At 41.5% G+C, this 21127-nt stretch overlaps 1 protein-coding gene across 6 annotated transcripts in view; it reads left to right on the top strand.

The window, feature by feature from the left end:
* The first annotated feature begins 4136 nt into the window (after positions 1–4136).
* Cut (homeobox protein, cut) overlaps positions 4137–21127 on the top strand; it is a 136894-nt gene continuing 119903 nt past the window's right edge. For 3 of the 6 annotated variants that reach the window (XM_071718830.1, XM_071718822.1, XM_071718839.1), the window contains exons 1-2: positions 4138–4637; positions 11683–13311. In XM_071718830.1, coding sequence (XP_071574931.1) covers positions 13213–13311 — 99 coding nt within the window. In that variant the 5' untranslated portion in view covers positions 4138–4637; positions 11683–13212. Of the gene's footprint in view, positions 4638–11682; positions 13312–21127 lie in introns of all 6 variants that reach the window. The other 3 variants (XM_071718852.1, XM_071718813.1, XM_071718846.1) reach the window with 2 other exon arrangements.

The following is a 21127-nucleotide window of genomic DNA, read 5'->3' as shown; positions in this document are numbered from 1 at the left end:
CTGATCGATTTTTAGCATTTGGTCAGAATATCTTCGAATAAGTTGCAACCGAACAGAATTATAATGCAAATTATTCAGAAACATTAATTAAATAACCATTGTTTAACTGATCTATTGTGTTAATAACTCTAAAATAATTACTATTATTGCTTTCAATAATTTGAGGCTTTTGTTAGAAATTTGCAATAAATTTTGAGGTAAATTAAAATTTCCGGTTGATTAATACAATCGCCGAACGGTAATATTCGATCACACATACACACAATTGCAGATAGCATATAATAGCGCGTTACATTCGCGAATATGTTCAGCTAATGAATTATATTTCCGTCATACAATAACACGTATAGAACTTAAACACGATCTTTTAAGAAATGTCTTAATTAATCCTCAGAAGCGTTTATAGCAAATTACTTCTTGCTGCGGTAATTAGGCAAAATTACAACGTTCACGTTGCACAATAAAGTAGAACAGACGGCATGAGAACTACGTTGATGCAAGAACGACCGCTTTAGTTTTGCTTATCATTTGCTGCGTGGAAACAAAATCTTATGCTCAAAGCATGCACGCCTTAATCGAAATAACGCATTCTTTAAGACTTTTCACAATGATTGAAATAAGCATGTAAATTGATTCATAGATTACTATACCTATTCGTGCCCATTCATAATTGTGTTGTTGCTTAGCTATTAAAATGATAAATATATATTCTAAAAATAAGCAATTGATATTCTTGATTCAGTAGAGGATAATTAAAATCCAATAAATCTTAACGTAATATTAAGTATCTGTGCGTTTTTTTTTCCTAATTTAACATCAATCAACGTTGATAAAGAGGTTGCGTTTTGTACACAGGAAACAATAATGTACTTTTGTATCGACAAATTATATCGCCGATGTATATTCCAAAATTTCTTCGCATTGTTGAAGGAAATTGACACGCAATTGCGTGCCTGTTGCGTGCGTTCGTTTGTTTATCACGCGTATGCATGGCAAGTTCTATAAATACGCACTGTAAGCACTTTGAGAAATTTTGACGTCTTTGTTAGTCTCGATTATCGTATAACAATAAGTAAAATGAATTAAAATGTTTCAGGAGATAGCTGTCACAAAAGAAGATGTAACGCCTTTAAACGTTTAAATTCGCCACGATATAAATAAATATTAGAATACTTTATCGTTATTTACTTTTACTTAATTATAATAAACAATAATTATATTATTCGCGCACCGCAAAGTTTCCGAAAGTCATTCGGCGTTAAACATTTTTCAATACGTCAACATATTTATTATCGCAGATTCGATACTCCCGTTTATTATTATGTATTATACAGCGATTACGCGAAATTCCGAGAATTATGGTGCGCTATCATATGTAATCGACTATTCCTTGTATGACTCGACCCGAGTGTTGAGTATCGCCACGTACGGCGAAATACGACCCTCTGGACGTTCCTGGCCTACATTGCCACTCATTATGTGATCGAAAGTGAACGCTTAACCCTCGCCTCAAGAGGACAATATTGAACAATAGATTGTAGAACCGACGTATGTTACGTCACACAGTGTCGGGTGTAAATCACCAATGGTATATATAGCGATCTCAATTTGCAAATTATATAAAAATCGCGAATTTTCACGTTTCAACAGAAAAAAAAAGAATTCTACTTAATATTTGCAATTACTACTTTATAACATTATGCATAACCGTTGCAGAGAGGTAATTTATTAGCACGGTTGTTAGAGTTATATATTGCAAGCATAATTCAACGATCAAGATGACACGTTTGATCTATTCGCTTGGCGCTATAGACAGAACATTCTTCTTCGTGAAATTACGATGAGCGTAAGAACTGGGAAGAGTAATGCCGTTCCAGTCGTTTGAGGGTTTGAGGGTTTGTCTTACACGCGGCAACGTTTCTGTGTGTACTTACAAAGCGAAGTAATGTACAGCAGATGGTCATGGCCATCGCGAGGAACCGAGATCTCGTTTCGTCAGATCCTCGGAATTATGTTTGATTAGTATCAAGCGCGGAAATAATTTAGAAGCGGTTTTAATTCTTCTCGGGGAATCACACATCCGTCTTTTTATGATAAAATCAGAAACGACGTTAATTCTTAATGTTTGATAACGTTAATGTTTAATAACAATAATTGTATTATTTTTTAAGATTTCGTACATTTGCTACGAATATAAATTTTTTACGATATATAACTTAATAAGTTTTATATTTGTTACATAGCAAAGATTAATTAAAAATAATTTATTATATTAATTAGAAAATAAACGTTTCATATGAAAAATTTCTTTCATAATGAGAAGGCTGCATAATTTCAAAGACTCTAAAAAATTTCAAGATTTTTACTTCATATTGTCGGTTACAACTCATAGAACACGATGAATTAACGAGGAAACGGAATTAATGAGAATAATTCCGAGGTAATTAATGAGAATCGATTGTAGAAACAATTCCCGGAGAAGAGATTGCGACAATGCTGGCAGGAATTTTTAAAGAGTGTGCTGCACATTGTCGGCCGCGACTCTCAGGATGAAAGCCCCCATTCAGTTGCTAACATTCGTTCAAGTGCACCTTTCTGAAAGCTGTTTCCAAGAGTGCGTATATTTTAAGTATACATGTTACGTTATATGTATCCTGCGATCACTATGCAACGTCTGAATCAGACTGGTAGTAAATAGTAATAAAATAAAAGACGCATCAAAAATAGTTAAGTAATTAGCCATAATAATAATTGTTTCCTAAGAACAATGACAATTAAAGACGTAAGATAAAATGAGCGAAAATGTGTGAATAAATGTTACTACAGAATTATAGAAAAATTCTATTTGTCGCACATTCAATTCCGTTGATTCACTATTATTGAATCATAAACAATTTTTGTGAGAAAAAATATTGCTAAGGTAACACGGTGAGAGAGATGCCAATCTCGAATTGACACTATCTCGAATGGAACGTCGCTGCGGTACGAGTTGCGAAAGTGCATATACAAGCTTTCGGGTGAGGATGAGAAGCGAAGTAAAGATAAGGGTAGAAAAACGTCGAGCTGTGCGATCGTCCAGAAGCGACGGCGGTGGGGGAACGAGGGGGTTAGAACCTGCGCCTAAGATCACCCCTTCCGAGCGCATGCTCATGCACCTTTTCCCACCCTGTCGCCGTGCTTTGACTCCCGATCGGAAAGAAGACCTGAGAGCCAAACTATCAGTTTTCCTTATTTTCTCGACTTCTTCCCGCTTGGATTTCAAGCACATCACTCCAAAATACGTTTCTCGATGTAAACTTGGAATTAACATCGCAAGATACATATCAACGTTTCCGTTTTAAAATATATGTATTAAGACCGTTTACTTTAATGATTCGAGCTGTTTCACGATAAATTGTTTTATCTTGGAACGTTGTTTTCAAGTCTATTTAACCTTGTTATTAATCGTATATAGATATTATCTTTTATTAAATTAAAATTGCAGAAATGAGTCTATATATAGATTTAGACTTTTACAAGCCCGCGTATTGTATAATTCCCGAGTAAGAAACTCTTTTTAAGAACAGTATAATATAATATAAATTCCAGCAGAGAAGAGCACTATAAATCTAATTTCCATAGAAAGAGAAAAGCGAAAGTAATTCGGCGATTATAATTATAATCGATTCTCAATTAGAAGTCTCCGTAATCGCACGTTCTTCCATCGCAGCTGATCAGAAACCTCGTTTCAACTGGAACATCTTCAGCGTAGCGCAACCCTTCTTTCCGATCAGCCCGTTGAAGTCACCGATACTTCCGATACCTGATATAGTGAACCGTCCCTCGGCGTTGCGGTCCGTGTCCTCGTGGCTGTGGATGGAAGGGATGCTCGGCACATGGGTGGGGGTAGCCACCCTCACGTTCCAGCAGCCTGGTTTCCATCGGTTCGCGTTACGCGGCGCCACCGTACGGCCCGCGCCGGAGCAGTCTCCCGTCCCCGAGCTGATTAAGTCTTGTCCAACCTCGATGCGTTCGCGTACCCCCTATCGCTCACCCTGGATTCATCCTCGGGGGCACATCGGTGACGGTCGAACAGGCACGTCGACCGTTCGCGGGACACCCGCGACGATTCGCGACGGAGAGCATCGGCTGGTTGATGACGATCCGCCGACGCGCCTCGAGACCGAGGCGGACAATTCTTTCGCCGGGGTGGAAAAGTGCGTGGCCGGAGGGATGACTGCGAGGGCTGCAGGCACCGAGCGCTCGAGTTAGTCTCGGCCAGAACACAGGCCCAGCAGGATCATCGCACACGCACACTAGGCGCGTGGAGTGCGTGGATCGAATAGGCCGACACGACGCTTCACGCGCCGGATCATCGGGCGAGTGCAGGCAGTGGTGCTTCGGTGTAAGGTGTGCTCTCCCCGCCGACCCCATTTACGCTCGAGGACACTCGCGCGAGCAAGGAGGCGCTCCCCCCGAACACTGCTGACTCCGGAGAGTTTATTTCATTTTCTTTCACCTGCTTCGCGCGCGGATTTCCTTTCTCTCTTCGCGCTCCGACACCGCGGACGACCGCGAAGATCAGGGGAACGTTTCCGAGGGAAGACGACGTCGAAGAGTGACCTACGGAGAACGACGGAAAGACTGTGTTGCAGCAGGTGATTGTCAACGGCGATTTGTGATTGTGTATTTGTGATAATCTTCAGCTGTGATAAAGTTTTCCCCCTTCCTACCCCCCCCCCCCCCGAGAGATTTCGCGATGATCCAAGTTGACGCGGGTGATTGGCACGTAGGGGCTATACGCGAATAATCTTAAGCAATTTTCTCTAGAGATGGTTATTGTATCAATGGACATGATAGGTGCATTTGAAATAATTTCGATTCAAGGAGTATGAAATAATAATATTGCAAATAAATAACCGCGTTTTATTCTTAAAGTTTTAATTCGAACTTGCAATTTCTTACGTCAAGTTATCTTCAAATATAAAAAGATTTTTCTTTTTAGACTTCCAATATTAAAATAACAGATTGGAAGTATTGAAATAGTAGATTGGAGCAAAGCGATATCCATTTGAGATTTTTATAATAAATGCATTTAGAACCCAAAAAGCATATTTGCTTTATCAAAATTGTGTAAAATACGTACAATCAGTATTGTATTTCACCTATATTTCTGCATTTAATTTTGATTAAATATTTCTTTCTCATAAAATTATCTTTAAAGGAAATAATTTATAATCTACAAAAAGTCGCGTTACAATAGTGATGTGTCAGAAAGACTAAATTCGCACGATTATAGTATTTTCGCATCGACTGAAAGGTGGTGCGCTGATACGATAAATGCATTCTCGATCAGCACTATTTTTGTGGGATTTTCTTTCTCGCTAGAAGTCTCCCCCCGCGAATACGTCACACACGTGCAGGCATTCTTTCGGATTATCTGAAAGTCGAAACGGTACCAGCGTGAACGTGACCATCAGACGGATTCCAGATCGTCTCGGGCGCATTACGTACCTTTATCTCGAGCGGTCAACCAACTTGCTTCACGGCTCGGGAAGGAGAGTGAGAAACGCGATTCGAGTGGCTCTCTGTCGGAGAACTCGAGACCCGGTTGATAGCACTTAGCTGACTATTATAATTCGCGCGAGTTTCAGATCGGCAAACACGTAAACCTTAACGTCTCGAGTACGAGATCGTAAACTTCATTTGCGTTTCAACGCGCGAAACTGGCGTCAAGTGTGTTCACGAAACTCGTGATCGTTGACGCGAGATCATCATTAGTGAAGAGAGAGAGAGAGAGAGAGAGAGAGAGAGAGAGAGAAAATTTCTCCGTGCCGTATCGCTGGTGAACTCCTCTACTTTAAGCGAATGCATCTCAAAGAGATTAGTGGGAACCTAGGTGCGACGTCATGGTACGCATGTCGTGGAAAAAGGGAGACTCACGAAGGACTTTAATCGCGATCGATCCCGTGCCACACTTCTTCGACATCTTACGCGATCGTCGCGAGCCGCCACGAAACACTTCTTTCTTTTCTGTTTTCTGAAAATACGTATTTTTTCATGTCGAGAGTACACGCGCTCGAGTGTTGTCTCGAAAAATAATCACCGCGTTCATCCGCGGATCGAGTTCATTCCCTGGATCTCGTATATATCCCCCCATCTGTACCCCCCTCCAGCTTCCCTGCTCTTATCCGGTGTAAAAAAGATTTCGCTTACTGTCGGACAGACAGACGGTTGAGTCTCATGTCGTTCCTACCGCGAGCGTGTCGCGCGACGACGTCCCTGAGCGCGGCTCTTGAACTTACGGTTCTCTCGTTCGTCGCGCATCCTTCGTGTGCCTCCGCGCAAAAGATATTGTTACAATCGCCGGGGAGTCTTCGAAGAGAATCGCGTTGCCCCACGAAGACCAATGGCGGGGACAGGGCGGCGGAAGGGACTTTATCGTCGACCGGTATATTGAGTAGCGTGTGACCGTTGGAAGAAAGTGAGTCTCTCTGCTGCGAGCAGCGAAATTCCAAGACGACCGTGACGCACGACGTCTCTCGCGGTTCCGTTTTCGACAGGCCGGCACCCGGGGACTTTTTGTTCAAACCGTTCCGTTCGTGCGCGATGTCGCAGACGTTCCCGCGACAAGGTAAAGAAATTCCGCCGATTAAACGAGGGCGCGTTTCGAATTCCTAGAGGTTTCATTTGAGTGACCTCAATGAGTAGTTCCGACTCGACGCGGCGTTCGTCTCGACTCTCTTTGCCCTGCGATCAGTTCTTTCTTCCTCTAATAGAAAAAAAAGATCAAACTCCGAACAACAGTAAAAGGTTTTATGCACGATTCTTTTGTTATATGCAGAAATAATCGGAAGGATTAGCGTAACGATCGACTTCTCGCATATTCAGCGTTACGTTATCTTCGAAGAAGAATGACTGCGAATTAAAAACACACGCACCCTTGACAGTCGCTTTTTTCGCGCGACACGCGTAAAAATCTGTGACGGACGGCAACGGTAATTTGCATAAAGCGAAACGCGATCGAGAAACCGCGGCGCGTAAGCGATGCAGCGGCGACGCGGAAAATGGCCGAGAAATTCGGTTTTTGTTCTCATCGATGGACGATGTAAATGCGAAATAAATCCGCGCTGGCTACGGGCGTACGTCTGGGAAATATGTAATTTAAACTCGAAATGATTTGTCGCAAGTGAGTTATTCCACGGTACATCGAAATCCGGGCGGCACGTCGCATATCAGGCGACGCATTAACTTGTCGTACTATTACGAGAACCGACCGGCCATACCCGCGTATATACGAGCAGTAAAATCGTCTCAACGGCATTGCAAAACGCGAGGGTGTATTCGTGCTTTTGGCCAATCGCCGAGCATCCACGCGCGGTCAAATACTTTCGGCCGGTAATTTTATCTTAATCGTAAATGTAAACGATCATCACGTGTCTGATTTCGTGCCAGTGTCCAACAAGTTTAAAACAATTTTTTCAAAACGCGCAGGAATACCACGCGAATCAGCAGAAAAATAATAAACATCCATTATGCGTCACCACGGTTTTTCGTCAAAACCGTTTTGCAATCCCGCTATTTTAAATTACCGCTGATTTTCCGGATCAGTAATTCTAGTATAAACATAGAAAGTCGACATAATCTACAAAAAATATTTCTATTCAAAAATTAATATTTTCTGACAAATTTGTGGAATATTCCATTTTAATATTAATTGTTGCAACGAGATATAATATAATTTTGCGATACAAAGGCTATTTTAAAGAACTTATCGAATAACAGACTAAAAGCGATAGACTGTTCGGAATATGTCACTGGAAGTTCACGTTACTTCATTAAGTGCTGAGCAACGAACTGTCAGTCAAATTTATCTGCTCGTTTTCGATCAAGAATAACCATTTCGATTGTAATTCTAATTATCTGACAAACTTAATGCATACCTCTTCTCGGTATTATAATCAAATAAAAAGTCATTTTATTAAATCATCTTCCACGTCTCCTATATCTCTTTAGAGAATTCACTGTTACATTATGAATACAAAATTCTCAGATTTTTACGAAAATACCTACATTATGTTAAATACGTACGCAACTATTGATTTAGAGATACTTCTGTCAAGATTAATAATTGAACTATTTATATCGATGAAAAAAATTCATAAATATCAGAAAGTTTAATTTGTTAGATTATTTTCTTCTTAAAGATTTAATAGAGTGAATCGGAGTTGCAAGCAGTGCTTCTATCGAAGTTATAGAAGCATATAACACGCAGATATGTAATTATAATCCCTATGCTAAATGCAGCTTGGAAATTCTCAATTTTGCTCCAAGGTACATTTCTACAAGAACATTTTATTTCTATTCAGGATGTCTTCGTTCTATTTAAAACTCGAGTCCACGCTCGTCGTTGGCGGTGCGAGTGTGCGCAAGTAGCGCATTATGCGACCGCGTATAACGTAGCCGTTTGTCCGGGCTGCTGGCTCTGCCAACAATGTATCCAAGTGTGGACAACGCATTATATTTCCAACCGTCGAAGACGCAAGACGCGAGGATTACTAATCTTGCCCATCGCGACACGCGTGTACGCGGATGCACACGCACGTCGCGCACGCCGGCCGGCGTTGACAAACTAATCCCTGCGCTATACCGGGTGATCGTAAAGTACGCGCTGACAAGTCGGCAGTCGTGTAGTATTTTCGTGGCTTAGTCGCGCCTGATAAATCTCGCGCGTTAGCCTCCGGCGAGCGCACAAACTGTCGTAACACCGCGTCACATCGGTCCCGAAAATTACAAGTTTATGAAATTTCTGCGGACTTCATGGAGCAATCAATACCTCTCGCGAATTCTCGTCGCCGTTGTGGCGAAACGCGTCTGAGCACTGAAAGTGATTTCGAAATAACACTTCGCGCGGAAATCGCACCAACGTGAGGATACATTGAGGTCTTGTCTTATTGACGATCATTTTGCTTAGGGATAATGATTTCATAATATTACGTCTCTTAGTATGATCAAACGCAATAGATTTCCTCCGTTAATAATTATAAATGACATCCTCCTCTCCGTGTCGCAACGATTTTCGATTATCACTTATCTTCTTGCATCGTTCGCGAATACGAATGAACGAGACGAATGATATCCGTTGTAGAATATGAAAACAGACATATTGTCACATTAATAACAACCGGCTGAAATTCCTTGAGCTAAACAGCCGCGTTAGCCGTAGAAACCAATCCCAAACTGTTGATGGTATTGCCAATTTTAGCGCAGAATACTTAATCGTACGAAATCGATCATCACGCTGCAACTTTGTTGCGTTAATCGAGCAACAAGTATCCAGTCAGTATTCTAATGACGATGCGCCCGGTATTACACAAACTATAGATACTCATTGTCAGTATTACATCTAATCAAATATTCTGCAAATTTCTGCATTAACTTCTGCAATAATCTATCATTTGCTAGAAATGTCTCATAAAAATTAGTGAGTTTCGAGAAATTAGTGACTTTTTCTTTCTTTATTAATATCATTCTTGCTCAACGATCGACAAAAAAGTTAACATGCGTTAGTTGACATACTGTATCTCGCATTGCAAAATTATTGCAATAAAAATTAAAAATGATTTCCTCGCATAGATATATAGAACGTACTGTGCTCTAAACTGACAATTGTATGTCCAAACAAACAGTTGTAACATTATCTTCTTAAAACACACGTTTTTCAAATATTATAACTCGAACAAATTATGTTAGCTTTTCGATACTTTTCTTAACTTCAATTTTTGAAATGTCACAGATAATTTTTTCACAATGATAATCAACATGATATTATAACTCTTCTCGTTTAATGTCCAATTTTAATTCATTATGCCGGAAATAAAATTGTTTAGAGTTATATAAATGCAACAATCAATCTCGCGGAGTCGAAAGTCAATACCGCAGACAATCAGTATGAAAATGAACGTTACGTGTGCTCGTATGTGCGCCGGGTTCGATACCAGTTAAGTTAACTGGTGCGAAGTGGGTTTACCGCGGTAAAAGGCGGGTTGTACCGGCTAACCCCTTCAGTGGGCTATTATCTGCACGCGTGTGCCCTTAGCCTATTTTTTTATTTACGACGCGTAAGTCAACCCCATAACATCGCGACAAGAACAATTCTGATATAAACTGCTCAGTACTGCTTTTTTTCTCTTCTCTTTTTGTGGGATGATTAAGATCGTGAAAGTACGACATATCAAATTTTTTATTTAATATTAACGAAATATCTTGTCCCTTGATACGAAGAACTTTAGTTACAATCATGTGATTTGCTCGAATAGATAGAGAAATAAAAAAATTTTACTAAGAAATCTCTCGCCTATGTCGTGAACTGAACTATTTGACTGTTCAAGCAGCGAGATTTAATAAATTCAATTTTTAACCGCGTGTTTAGTAAATGAATGACATTATTGATTTTGAAGTACGGTGTTCCTGCAATGTTGATTAAGCTGTTAGTTTTAAACTTCAGGTATTATAGATGCAGTTCACGATTTAGGAAGGAAACCCTTGTCCTGCTTTTTGAAGTAATTTTCAAGTAATTAAGTGAAAAGGAGAGGCACCGCGTGTAATGGTGGATATGCCGCGCGAAGAAGACTTTGGATAGCCTGTAATTTTTATTCTTGCGTAAATGACAGTTTGAACTACTTTGCTTGCCAAATCATGATTTTTTCGTAATTTTTATTTTCTAAAGAGTTCCGTCACATCTAACAAAAAGATTTTTAAATAGCTAATCAAATTCTGAATTTTACTTAAAAATGTTTTACATTATTACACTATTTTGAAGTTCTAATGCACAATTGTCATTTACTTGTATTTATTATACTTCTCAACTGTCTTTCTTTCTTCTTTGTATCTTTCGTCTAGTATTTTTCTTCAATCACAATTCAATACTGGATAGTGGACTAAGAAAAAGTTCTAAGAGAAAAAAATATATCGAATAATATTTAATTAAATTTAATCGATCTCATTAAGTGTTCGATTGGTGTTCAAAGTGTACTCCGATTATTGTCAAATGATTTCCAACTTTGCTCAGAGTCATTAATAGTTTACTGAGTCAATAATAAAGACGTTGTCATCTTTCGGGAGATTGTGACAAATTTTACTTAATTTTAAACCTAACTTGAATGTTTTTTCAACAAAGGATATTTACTTAAGCTGTTAAGATGAGGGGTTTTGGCGGGACCAAGAAGACAGAAAGAGAGGTAGAACAGAGAAAGACAGTATGAGAGAGGCGGAAGCGGGAGGGGGGGATATAGAAAGTCGAAAAAATGAAACAGGCTGATAGACGGAGCGAAAGGGGGATAGATCGGATGGAAAGGATGGGAAATCAGAAGAAAAAGAGTAAGGAACGAAGAAGGGAACTAGCGATCGGCAGGGGTTGGAAAAGGGCGGTCGGGGAGTTGAAAATATGAGATCCGCTTTGGTAGGGACCACCTAGCCAGCCTCCGCTTCTTTCCGCGGCCTCCCGCTTCTACCCGCGGCTTATCCCCACTCACGCGGTGTCCTTTCCGAGATCAGACGGCGCGCGACCGTAGTGGGGATACTCCCAGAATCCAAGATTGGTCGTGTGGGGGGTTGGACTACCCCACTACGAGTCGTAGTTCCCGCCTATCTCCCACCATTGGCTCTGCGCCTCCTCCAGGCATTGCATCGGTCGTCCGGTAGCTCTTAGTTTCAGGTTAGGAGCCTGCTAGGACGGGTCTCGTTCTCTCTTCTTGAGGTCATCCGGACGAGAGCGGACGAAAGGGTTCGCGACCCGGGTGCTTCAGTGGAACCACGAAACGAGGAAGGAGGAGAGGATATCAAGAAAAAAAAAAACACGATCGTCTCTTTACCTCTCTGCCCTTCGACGGAAGAAGGTACTGGACGTGAGACATCGGACCTGCCGTCAAACTGATATCAATGAGACTCAAGAGACTCTGCTGAAGAACGGATTACGAGAGGAGAGCAGATTTCGAAATCGCGCGGCGTATCGATCAAGTGTTACCTTCAAGTGTCACCAAAGTGTTCCGAATCTCGAAGTGATCTTCCTCGTGTGACTGGAGGAGACTCCGTGCTCACATCGTCGTGATTGTTTTTTTTTTTTTGTGTAAGTCGATTGTGCACCCGAAGTGCGCGAGTGTAGCGGACTGAGTCCCGATTTTGACGCGAGTGAGAAACACTGATCCGTTCCGTGATGCGCGCCGTGTGATGCAGCAGCGGGTAGAGATCTGCTCGCATCATCGCTACATAGACGACGAGGACGACGAAGAGGAGCACAACGTCGATATTGGCGGACTGTCTGTGAGAGACTGCGCGATCTTGACAAGTCCGCGGAGTTGGTCCGGTCCAGGAGTTCTATGACCCTCTAATAGTAGTGGCTAATGATACGGTGACGAATGATACGGATCAACACGATCCGTCGATCGAGGAAGATCGAGACACTTAGCACAGTGCTGATAATGCCGTGGTACCGAGCGCGTTTTCGACAAACGTGAGACTATTATCTAGCCCGTCAGAATTGTGTCGTGCAACTTGATTCGACGACTGCTTGTGGACGAATCGCGACGTGCTATACCTAAGCTCAGACGATCGGCTCGGATCGCAGAACGACGAGAGAGAAACCGATCGAAGTACTTCGCTTAGACTAGAAATCGATAAATAGAGTACGCGCCGTACGAGTGATAACGATCAAACACTTGCAACGCACGGCATTGTAACGGTTGAAAAATTCTCGAAAAGGTAACGTCTGAAGGTCGAATGCGCGCTGCCGCGGGAGAGTGTCAGCCCGGCGATGCTCATCGCGTGGCAATAACACGAAAGCGCGAGCCGCCGAGTGGACGCGTGACACGCTACGCGCGCTGCATCGTGGACTGCCGGTGAGAGACGGTACCGACGGAACCGCCGCCTAAAACGTGTTCCCCGAGTGCGACCGGCAACGGAGGCGGAGGCGGCGGCGGCGGAGGCGGCAAACGAGGAAGAGCAGTTTTGCGTCCGCCGGAGAAGCTCGAAGCCGTCAAAGTGGCTTCGTCACTGGGGCTCCAGGGGCCGTCAGCGCCGATCGGGGCCCAACTGCTGGCTACTGGTGGTTCGGAGGATGCGCCGACCGCGACCGTGTACCACGCCAATCTGGTAGCCGGTAGCAACACCTCCGTCGTGACAGCGGCGCTCCAGCAGCCCATACTAGCGGGTCTGAACTCAGCGGCATTGGCCAGCATGCAGGCCTCCGCGGAGGCCAACTCGCGGAATATAACGACCATGGAATGGCTCTACAAGAAGGAGCCCTTATTCACGCTCGCCCACTTCTGGCAACAGGTAAGTGCACGACACGATGTTCCACGCTCGATAACTCCCACGGGGTAGTAGTTCGGTGCTGTTGATTAGTGTGATTCCTCCCCGCGTTGCCCGTCGTGCGAGACTGAAGTGATTACGCGACCTTCGGCCGATCGGCCGTGAACGTTTGGCCGGAAAAGAATCCGCGTTACCGATCAGTGCGAACGTAGAGAAATCGGAAAGTATCCCTTCGTTACGTGACAGGAAAGTGATCGCGATCGTTGCGACTACGTGCACGTAGCTTCGGTGACGAGGATTAGTGCGGATAGGCTGAGGAGCGAGTATTTTGGGTCACGCGAGAGCGAAGTGATCAGGATTGTGCCGATCGAGTGTATTTTGTGTTACAAGAGGGAGAGAGAACTTTGTAGGTGTACGTTCGTTCTACGTATATCCGGAAATGGGCCGCTCCGCGTTGGCATGGGGTGAGATAATCCCGGAGGGTTGCCGGAGGGTTCGACCGTGTCACGCGTTCGCTGCTAGTAGGAGCGTTTAAATCAGAAAATCTACTACGATGCGGGTAACACAGTCATTCGATACGTTGCCGGTATTTACGCGATGGGACAGGCCGCTCCACGTAATTCGAAAGAAAAATACACACACTTCGAAAAGCCTCTTGCGTTTTCTGTTTAAACACGCGTTAGTATCGCGCTATAAATGTCGCCGCGATATTCTGGAGCCGTTGGTTATCGATATAGCGTTGCGGTCTTGACGAATTGTGTAAATTAAATCGCAGATAACGTATGAAGAAAATTATGAATATGTACAGCTATCAAAATGTTAAATATAGACCCGACAAAAAACCGATAAGAATGTTCAACATGGTTATATTTGTTACTGGTAACGATGACTCGTGCATATTCGCGCGCGCACAGTGTATTTATTAGAAACCGCTAGTTAAGATTAGCTTCATCTACGTGACATGTCGTTACAATTGTACTGCAATTAAATATAATCTGCTGTAAAACAGGCAAATTTCACATTTGTTTTGACGTCTATACTATAAAGTCCTCGCAAAAGTATACGGGGAATATGGAGCGTCAAAGAAAGTGAGAGAGATTAATATAAGATTATAAATAACATTTCGGAGCGTATAAGTGAGAAATATATTGCCGCTCCAAAATCGAGAATCATTATATCTGAAAGCTAAATTTTAATACATGTTAGATGCTGCTGTATGACATATCAATATTTTACTTACTAAAATAAGTTCAGAGAGAAATGAATTATTAATATTTATATGATCTCTTTCGTATCGTGAACAAAATCGTGTACATTCGGTATAAGTATACTATATATCGGATTTTTCCAATAACTGTCGGACAACTTTACGTTAAATTTCCGTGAAATTTACTTGCCGATAAATAAAAACATTTCATCTGTCACATCACTGACACTGCGATTCTTAGAGCAAGCATACGAATTCTAATTGACAGGCGGAATATCAAAGCAGGTTAATTACAGCGTGCTGTTTAAGAGTGTATTTCACGAGTATTCATACGAAATCGTCTGTTTCGATAACCGTTGACGAATCGGTACGTACATCAGGGACAGTTAATGAGGAAAAATTAAATTACCGAGTTTCTCTGACAATATTGACGAATAACGCAAGCTAGTGATATCCATTAAGACCGATGGTCATTTGCCGTAAGTCCCATCACTAGAACTATTTGTATCGTTGACTATTAGTAAGAAAAAAAAAGCGATCTGTCATTTCGCGCAGGTAAAATGAGAAAAAATTAAAAAAGATTTAACATGCCCGTGGTTGACGAATGTATAGCTGTCAGTGCGCCGCGTGATTTATAAGTCGCTCGCTCATTAAGATAATTTGTACGTTTGAAACGTTTTGTCAAACATCACTATCAAGTGGCGAGTCTTGGGCACATCTCGAAAATAGAATTGCTCGCCAGTCAGCTCCGTAAATAATGTCGGTTAGTGGTAAATCTCCCACCACAAAATCTTTCGGCACCTCGTCCGTAATTGCTCGTTGGTCAGATTCTCGGCCACTTGGCCGATTCTAGGGTCAAACGGCGAAGGTGTGAGGGTGGCTAACGTCGAAGTTTCCCTAGTGCGGTACTTGGTGTTTGGAGGATAGTTTAGCGATTTGGGGATGGCGCGGCCGACTTGCGGCAAAGTGGCCGACATAGAAGGGTGTTGTCGCTAGCTGATAAACGATAAAGCCCCACTGAAACGTGCCGATGTTAATGACTGGCCACAGGAAATGCAAACGATTGTCGCATCCTTTGATTAGCGGAAAGTCAACCACGGGACGAAAAAAGGAAGAAATCGGACAGACGTCAATGAACGACGACTCTCCGTAAAAAGTACAATATTTTACCGGATGTTTCAATAATTTATAATTTATCATGTTTTATAAAAGTTATAAATCAGTTCAGAAAAGGAACTCGATATGTTTCCTGTATTATTTATTTTAAAATGAAGTAATTTTCAGACATTTTTTATTTTGAAAAACAAAGTACGATACGTGTTTATTTTAAATATTATCTTGCTTTTCCAATTCTTGTTTAGATTATAATTATTTGCTATTATTTGAGAATGACATTATATAACGCAAATTAATGAATTGATATTGTGTTAATTATTAATAGAAACAGGTATAAGGATTAAATGTGAATGTTAAGATTTTCTAACGTCATAATTGAATATTGCTTGGAAGGCACAATGCGGTGCATTTTATTAGTTATTCTCTTTTAGCATGTAATAATGTTAAGGAACCATAATCGAACGTTGGCAACCCTCGCTCGTTATTACCCAACTACCGGTTTCCTATAAAATACACCCGCTTAATAACGCGCGAACTAGTACCGTACCGTCCTTCACCACGAGATTATGACCCGCGCGGCTCGGGACTATTAATGGCGCATAGTTTCATAATTATGTCTATTGATTAGGCTACGAGCTAATGACGTAGGCACGTCGTTCGTCTAACCTGGGAAAACCGAAGTTTCTTCAGATCAAATCTTCGCTAGGCCTTAAATATCAGTTATATCGACAAAATTGTGCAATTTTATATTTTTATATTTTACTGTGATTGAAGAAAACATAAATAAAATATATGACTTAGAGAAAGAGAAAAAATGAATTAAGTGAAATTAATGTTTAATATAAGAGTCAGATTTTGTTGGCAGTAAGATGTCATAATAACTGTTATTGGTTAAGGATATACTTTTTTCAGTTATTTTAATAAACTTATTCTAAAATTATTCATATTGTAAAGTAACGTCTGAATAAGTATAACGCACCAAAACGTTCCCGACCAAAGTGTAAATCATGAAAGCGAATTAACTTCTCTCTCTCTGCGACGCGGTAGTTGAGCAGTGTGAATTCGTACTTTTAATTCGATGCGGTTTCTAAATCAAGCAAAGTTGCAAATGGCTTGCCATTTTAGAGGCATCATTAGATCAGAGCCATAACTAGTAACAAAAGGCGAAAGACTATGTTTACAATAGAAATTATACGCTAGGTTCTTTTTGACGAGTCTCGAAGAGCAGTTTCTTTCATAGTAATTCCATAAACCAACGATGTGACAAAACGCGCAATGGAATAAAGTACATTGCTCCGTCTGGCAACGCGCAGAAGATTGCAGCGCAATTTTCTGACTCGCGGTACTATCGACGACAATCGAGTGAGTCTCCCAGCTCGTTAGCATGGTACATTTCTCGACATCATCATATTGACTTTCATATTGACGCTGATTCGTCATTATTGCACAACATAAAAAAACTCGCATTGCAAAAACGCTATTTCCGTGAATTATTTCCCTCTGTCAATCGAATTATTACTACTTCAAAATATTTTTTTATCACAAAGAAGATTTTGTCAAAAAGCCATTTGTTTTATTTGCACATGAGCACAGTCCTCAGCAAACTTTTTTCGAATGTGAATTGCAATGAAAGTTGAATCATCAAAATTCGAACGTTTCTCAAATGCGAACACTTACAAAATAGCGATAATAATTTGTAGCATATCGTTTTATAAACGTAGAATTAATATCAGATAACGATTTTTATGCCACAGTCGAATCCATCTAGTCGTGCAGTATTTTTTTAAATTAGGTCGTGTCGCGAATCCATCCTATTTCTATAAAACAAATCTGTAAAAAAATCGTTGCAACAATGTCTGCAATTTCGACACAAAATAACAACTCTCAAGACCATGATTGAAAAAAACACTACATTCAATTCTAGTGATCAAACTTTCTGTTCACCGAACGGAAATTGCATTGACGTATGTGAATGTGTATGTAGCGAATATAACTTCCTTTAGATAAGCATGCATGAATGCTGACAAATACACATTGACGTGCGGAGTATAAAGGACGCTTTTGCGTAAAAACATGTTTTCGCATGTCTGAATATGCATTTTGACGCTTATAATAAATTTAATTCTTATTAACCTTTATATGCCTCTTTTACCAAATTTACTTTTAAACGCGTACATGACTTACAATGGCATATCTATTTGAGATAATTTTCCGGCGAAAAAAATAATTTCGATCGGCGATTGACATTGTTGCTGTTGTAGATTTGATAAATAAAAGATCCCTCCTACGCTCGGGCGTGAGTGTCAATCGCGAGCGCGAGAGGAAAAAGAAATACGATTCCTAAGTATCAGTTCCGGTCCGGTCCAGCAGCATCCGTGCGCGTGGAACGAGACCTCGGAGCGTACTCCCAATTAGGAGCGTGTCGGCCGTGAATGGACAAAAGTTTTGCCGTAGCTTGGCCCTCTCCTCCCTTCGTCTGCGGCCCCCACCGCAACGACGGAGCATCCCCTCCGCCGGAGATGTTTCGCGGCTACGCGCAACGCGGCAGTAGGGGGGAGGGGGAATCCCCGACGAGGTTCCCGAAATCCCCAAGAGACGGCGACACTTATCGAGGCGCGTCGCACGCCGCGACATGAGTCACGCGGACGTGAGCGGGAACGGAAGACCACGCGAGCGAGCAAGAACAAGATAGAAAGAGATAGACGTGCGGCGCGAGTGAATGAGAGAGGGAGAGAGAGAAAAGGAAGTTGCACGAGCCAGATGTCAAAGAACGAAAGAGTGTCTCTGACGCGCTTTTTTCCATTTCTAAAGACATATCGATCGCATCGCGCTTCGTTGCAAGACTTGATGAATAAGGAAATCCGATGATAGGAATAAATAGATTATAAGCACATTGAGATGCACTTAAAATGTGAAATGTCGAATGCACAGAATTGGACAACGTACAATACACTTATGATACACAAAAATGAGAAAGTCAATTTATTTTTCATCATTTCTTTTTATGTAATGGATCAAGTCTGTAGTAACAGTTTTAGGATATTTGAATATCATTAAAACAACAATGCAACGTCGGAGATACTCCGTCGAAATTGTTAAATTGTTAAAAATACGATATATTGCGTGTGCACATTGAGATCACGAACTGTAAATCACGAATGAATGTTTCATGTTGCTCGTAGGCTTGACTGCAATGCAATATATTTTGGATTTACGACGTGCAATATCATTAGCGCGGATTATCGTCACTCATTAAAAATTAATTATAGTAATTAGATATCACTATTAATTAAAAAGAAATTAAAGCAGCCAGGTTTAACAGAGCGGCTCGGTTATAAACCTGCTCGGATATTAATTATGCTTAGTGAACACTCGATTTATTTATTTATCTACATTACTCAGCGTTAATCATGATTTATAGATAGCGCAAAATATCACATCCAAATCATTTTATAAAGTGAAATATTCAGTTTACTTTTTTTTTATTAACGATAATAAATATTAGTAATTAGCGATGTAACATGAAATCTAGCGACATTTTCAATATCAAAATGCTGGTATCCCCACATAAATATCTAAATTTATATCCCAGAGATATGCGTGTCATTTAATACAATATTGTTATAAAGAAATCTTTTAATTTCTCGTAATGCAGTTTGTTGAAAATGTTGATTGCTAAAAAATTATCGATTTGGCACATGTATCTAGTATATAGGGGCAGGCAAGAAATCGGTGAGCCATATTACGATAATTTTTTTTTAAATACGCCTTATTGATTGAACGTGAACCGTATACGACTCAGGCGCGACTTTAAACACTGATGCATTCAAACAGGGCGCAATGACAGTGGTATGTATACAAAAGGAGGACGAGAGCAAGAGAGGTCGATGAAGGAATCATTAGCGTGTTATACCGATACTGAGGTACTGTATGGCGTGTCGGCCTCGAAATAGAATACAGGGGCTTATTTCGGATTCGCCGTCTCGTTGGTTTAGTCCAGGCCTGGTCTAGACCTACGTACTAGACCGAGGTTCGCTCGTTTTACGAGCTGCTAGTAAGCAACGTGGTCGGTTAGGCGCTGACTATAAGCGAACGCAGGTGTACGCAGTACACGTATATATTTGCCATTCGCCTCCTTGCCTTATTAAAATACATAATGAACGAGCAGACGGGGTGAGCGCCCCTTCAGCCGTTACCTTACCGCGTTCATTTTTTCGACAACCCTTGATCGGTCTTCGCGAAACTAAAATGTCACGTTGGTAACTAAGTGCATTTGGGACAATGCGTGTAATTTAAAAATACTTGCTGCTATCGAAAAATTTTTAATTTCTGAGATAAGAATCATATTCATTGTATTAAGAACAATGGGGATAGCACAGCAGAGGAGAAAAAGAGCGAATGATTGATCGCAAAAGCAAAAAAAAAATTTGGTTTCTTATCGCAGCTTCTTCTGCCTACGCTGTAATCGTATCGAAGACACAACGATGGCTAGAAAGATAAAACGATAACGATCTGCTGTTGCGAATAGGAATGCGAGTCATAATGCGACCGGGCGAGACTACTCGCGTGTAGACATGGACGAGGAATTCCGAACGATGAACATGGAGAGCTTAGCGAATATCTCATGGGAAGAAATAAGACGCGCCGTCGCGGCAGTTTTGATCAGTAATATAAAATAACATTCACAATCGCGTGAGATAAGACCTGATAATATAATAACAAAGGTACGCGACGTAATCGTCGCCGAACAACTGGTCCACTTGGTCACGAAGAAGGGGAACGAGGTTTCTGTGGGGCACCCAGGGGGATTATTAATTTCCGCGGTCGTTATTTCTGAAATCGCGGTGATTTAGCTGTCGGTGCCGGAGCCGGCGAGCGCGGCTGCCTCGGCCAAACAGTGATTCACCCACACTCTAAAAATATCCAAATACACGCGTCGCGGGAGATACTCGCGCGCTGAGCACCCACTAACTACCGGGTGAAATGCCACGCGAGGGAGTACCGCCGCGCTCGCGGCGATAACGACTCACGTAGGCAGTATTGGCGTTAAATTATTTTCCCGTCGATAGTTTATTCGATTGCCGAGATGATGGACGAGACAACGAAATGATCGTATATGCATGCCGTGCGCATGGGAATGCACGAAGATTTTATACGTGCCAATAAGTGTGTGCATGTTTTATTACCGTATAATATATTTTCCGTGATGGTCGCGCTGTAAAGTGAAACTTTCGACTTCTTTTTTTCTCATTGTACAAGATATCGATTACAAGATTAAGGCAGATGTTACAGAACGATTTTATAAATAAATGACAGAATTTATATTGATCGTCTCACGATTCTTTGGCATTAATAAATTTTACGAGTATGTTTTAATTGCATTTGTGCATTTGCGTTCTACTTCGTATAAACGGCGAAGGCAGAAGCGATCACGGAACCGGAGTATGCTCTCCCCCTCGGAGGCCTGGAAACGTCATTCTCTGTCGATCGACTGTAGTAAGCCGCTGGTGAAAGTGA

Source organism: Temnothorax nylanderi, unplaced genomic scaffold (genome assembly GCF_030848795.1).
Source record: "Temnothorax nylanderi isolate EJ_2023f unplaced genomic scaffold, tnyl_v1.0 TNYL_tig0007_pilon, whole genome shotgun sequence".
In the NCBI taxonomy this organism is placed as follows: domain Eukaryota; kingdom Metazoa; phylum Arthropoda; class Insecta; order Hymenoptera; family Formicidae; genus Temnothorax; species Temnothorax nylanderi.
Note: the sequence above shows the minus strand (reverse complement) of the source record. Positions and strands in the feature narration are given on the sequence as shown.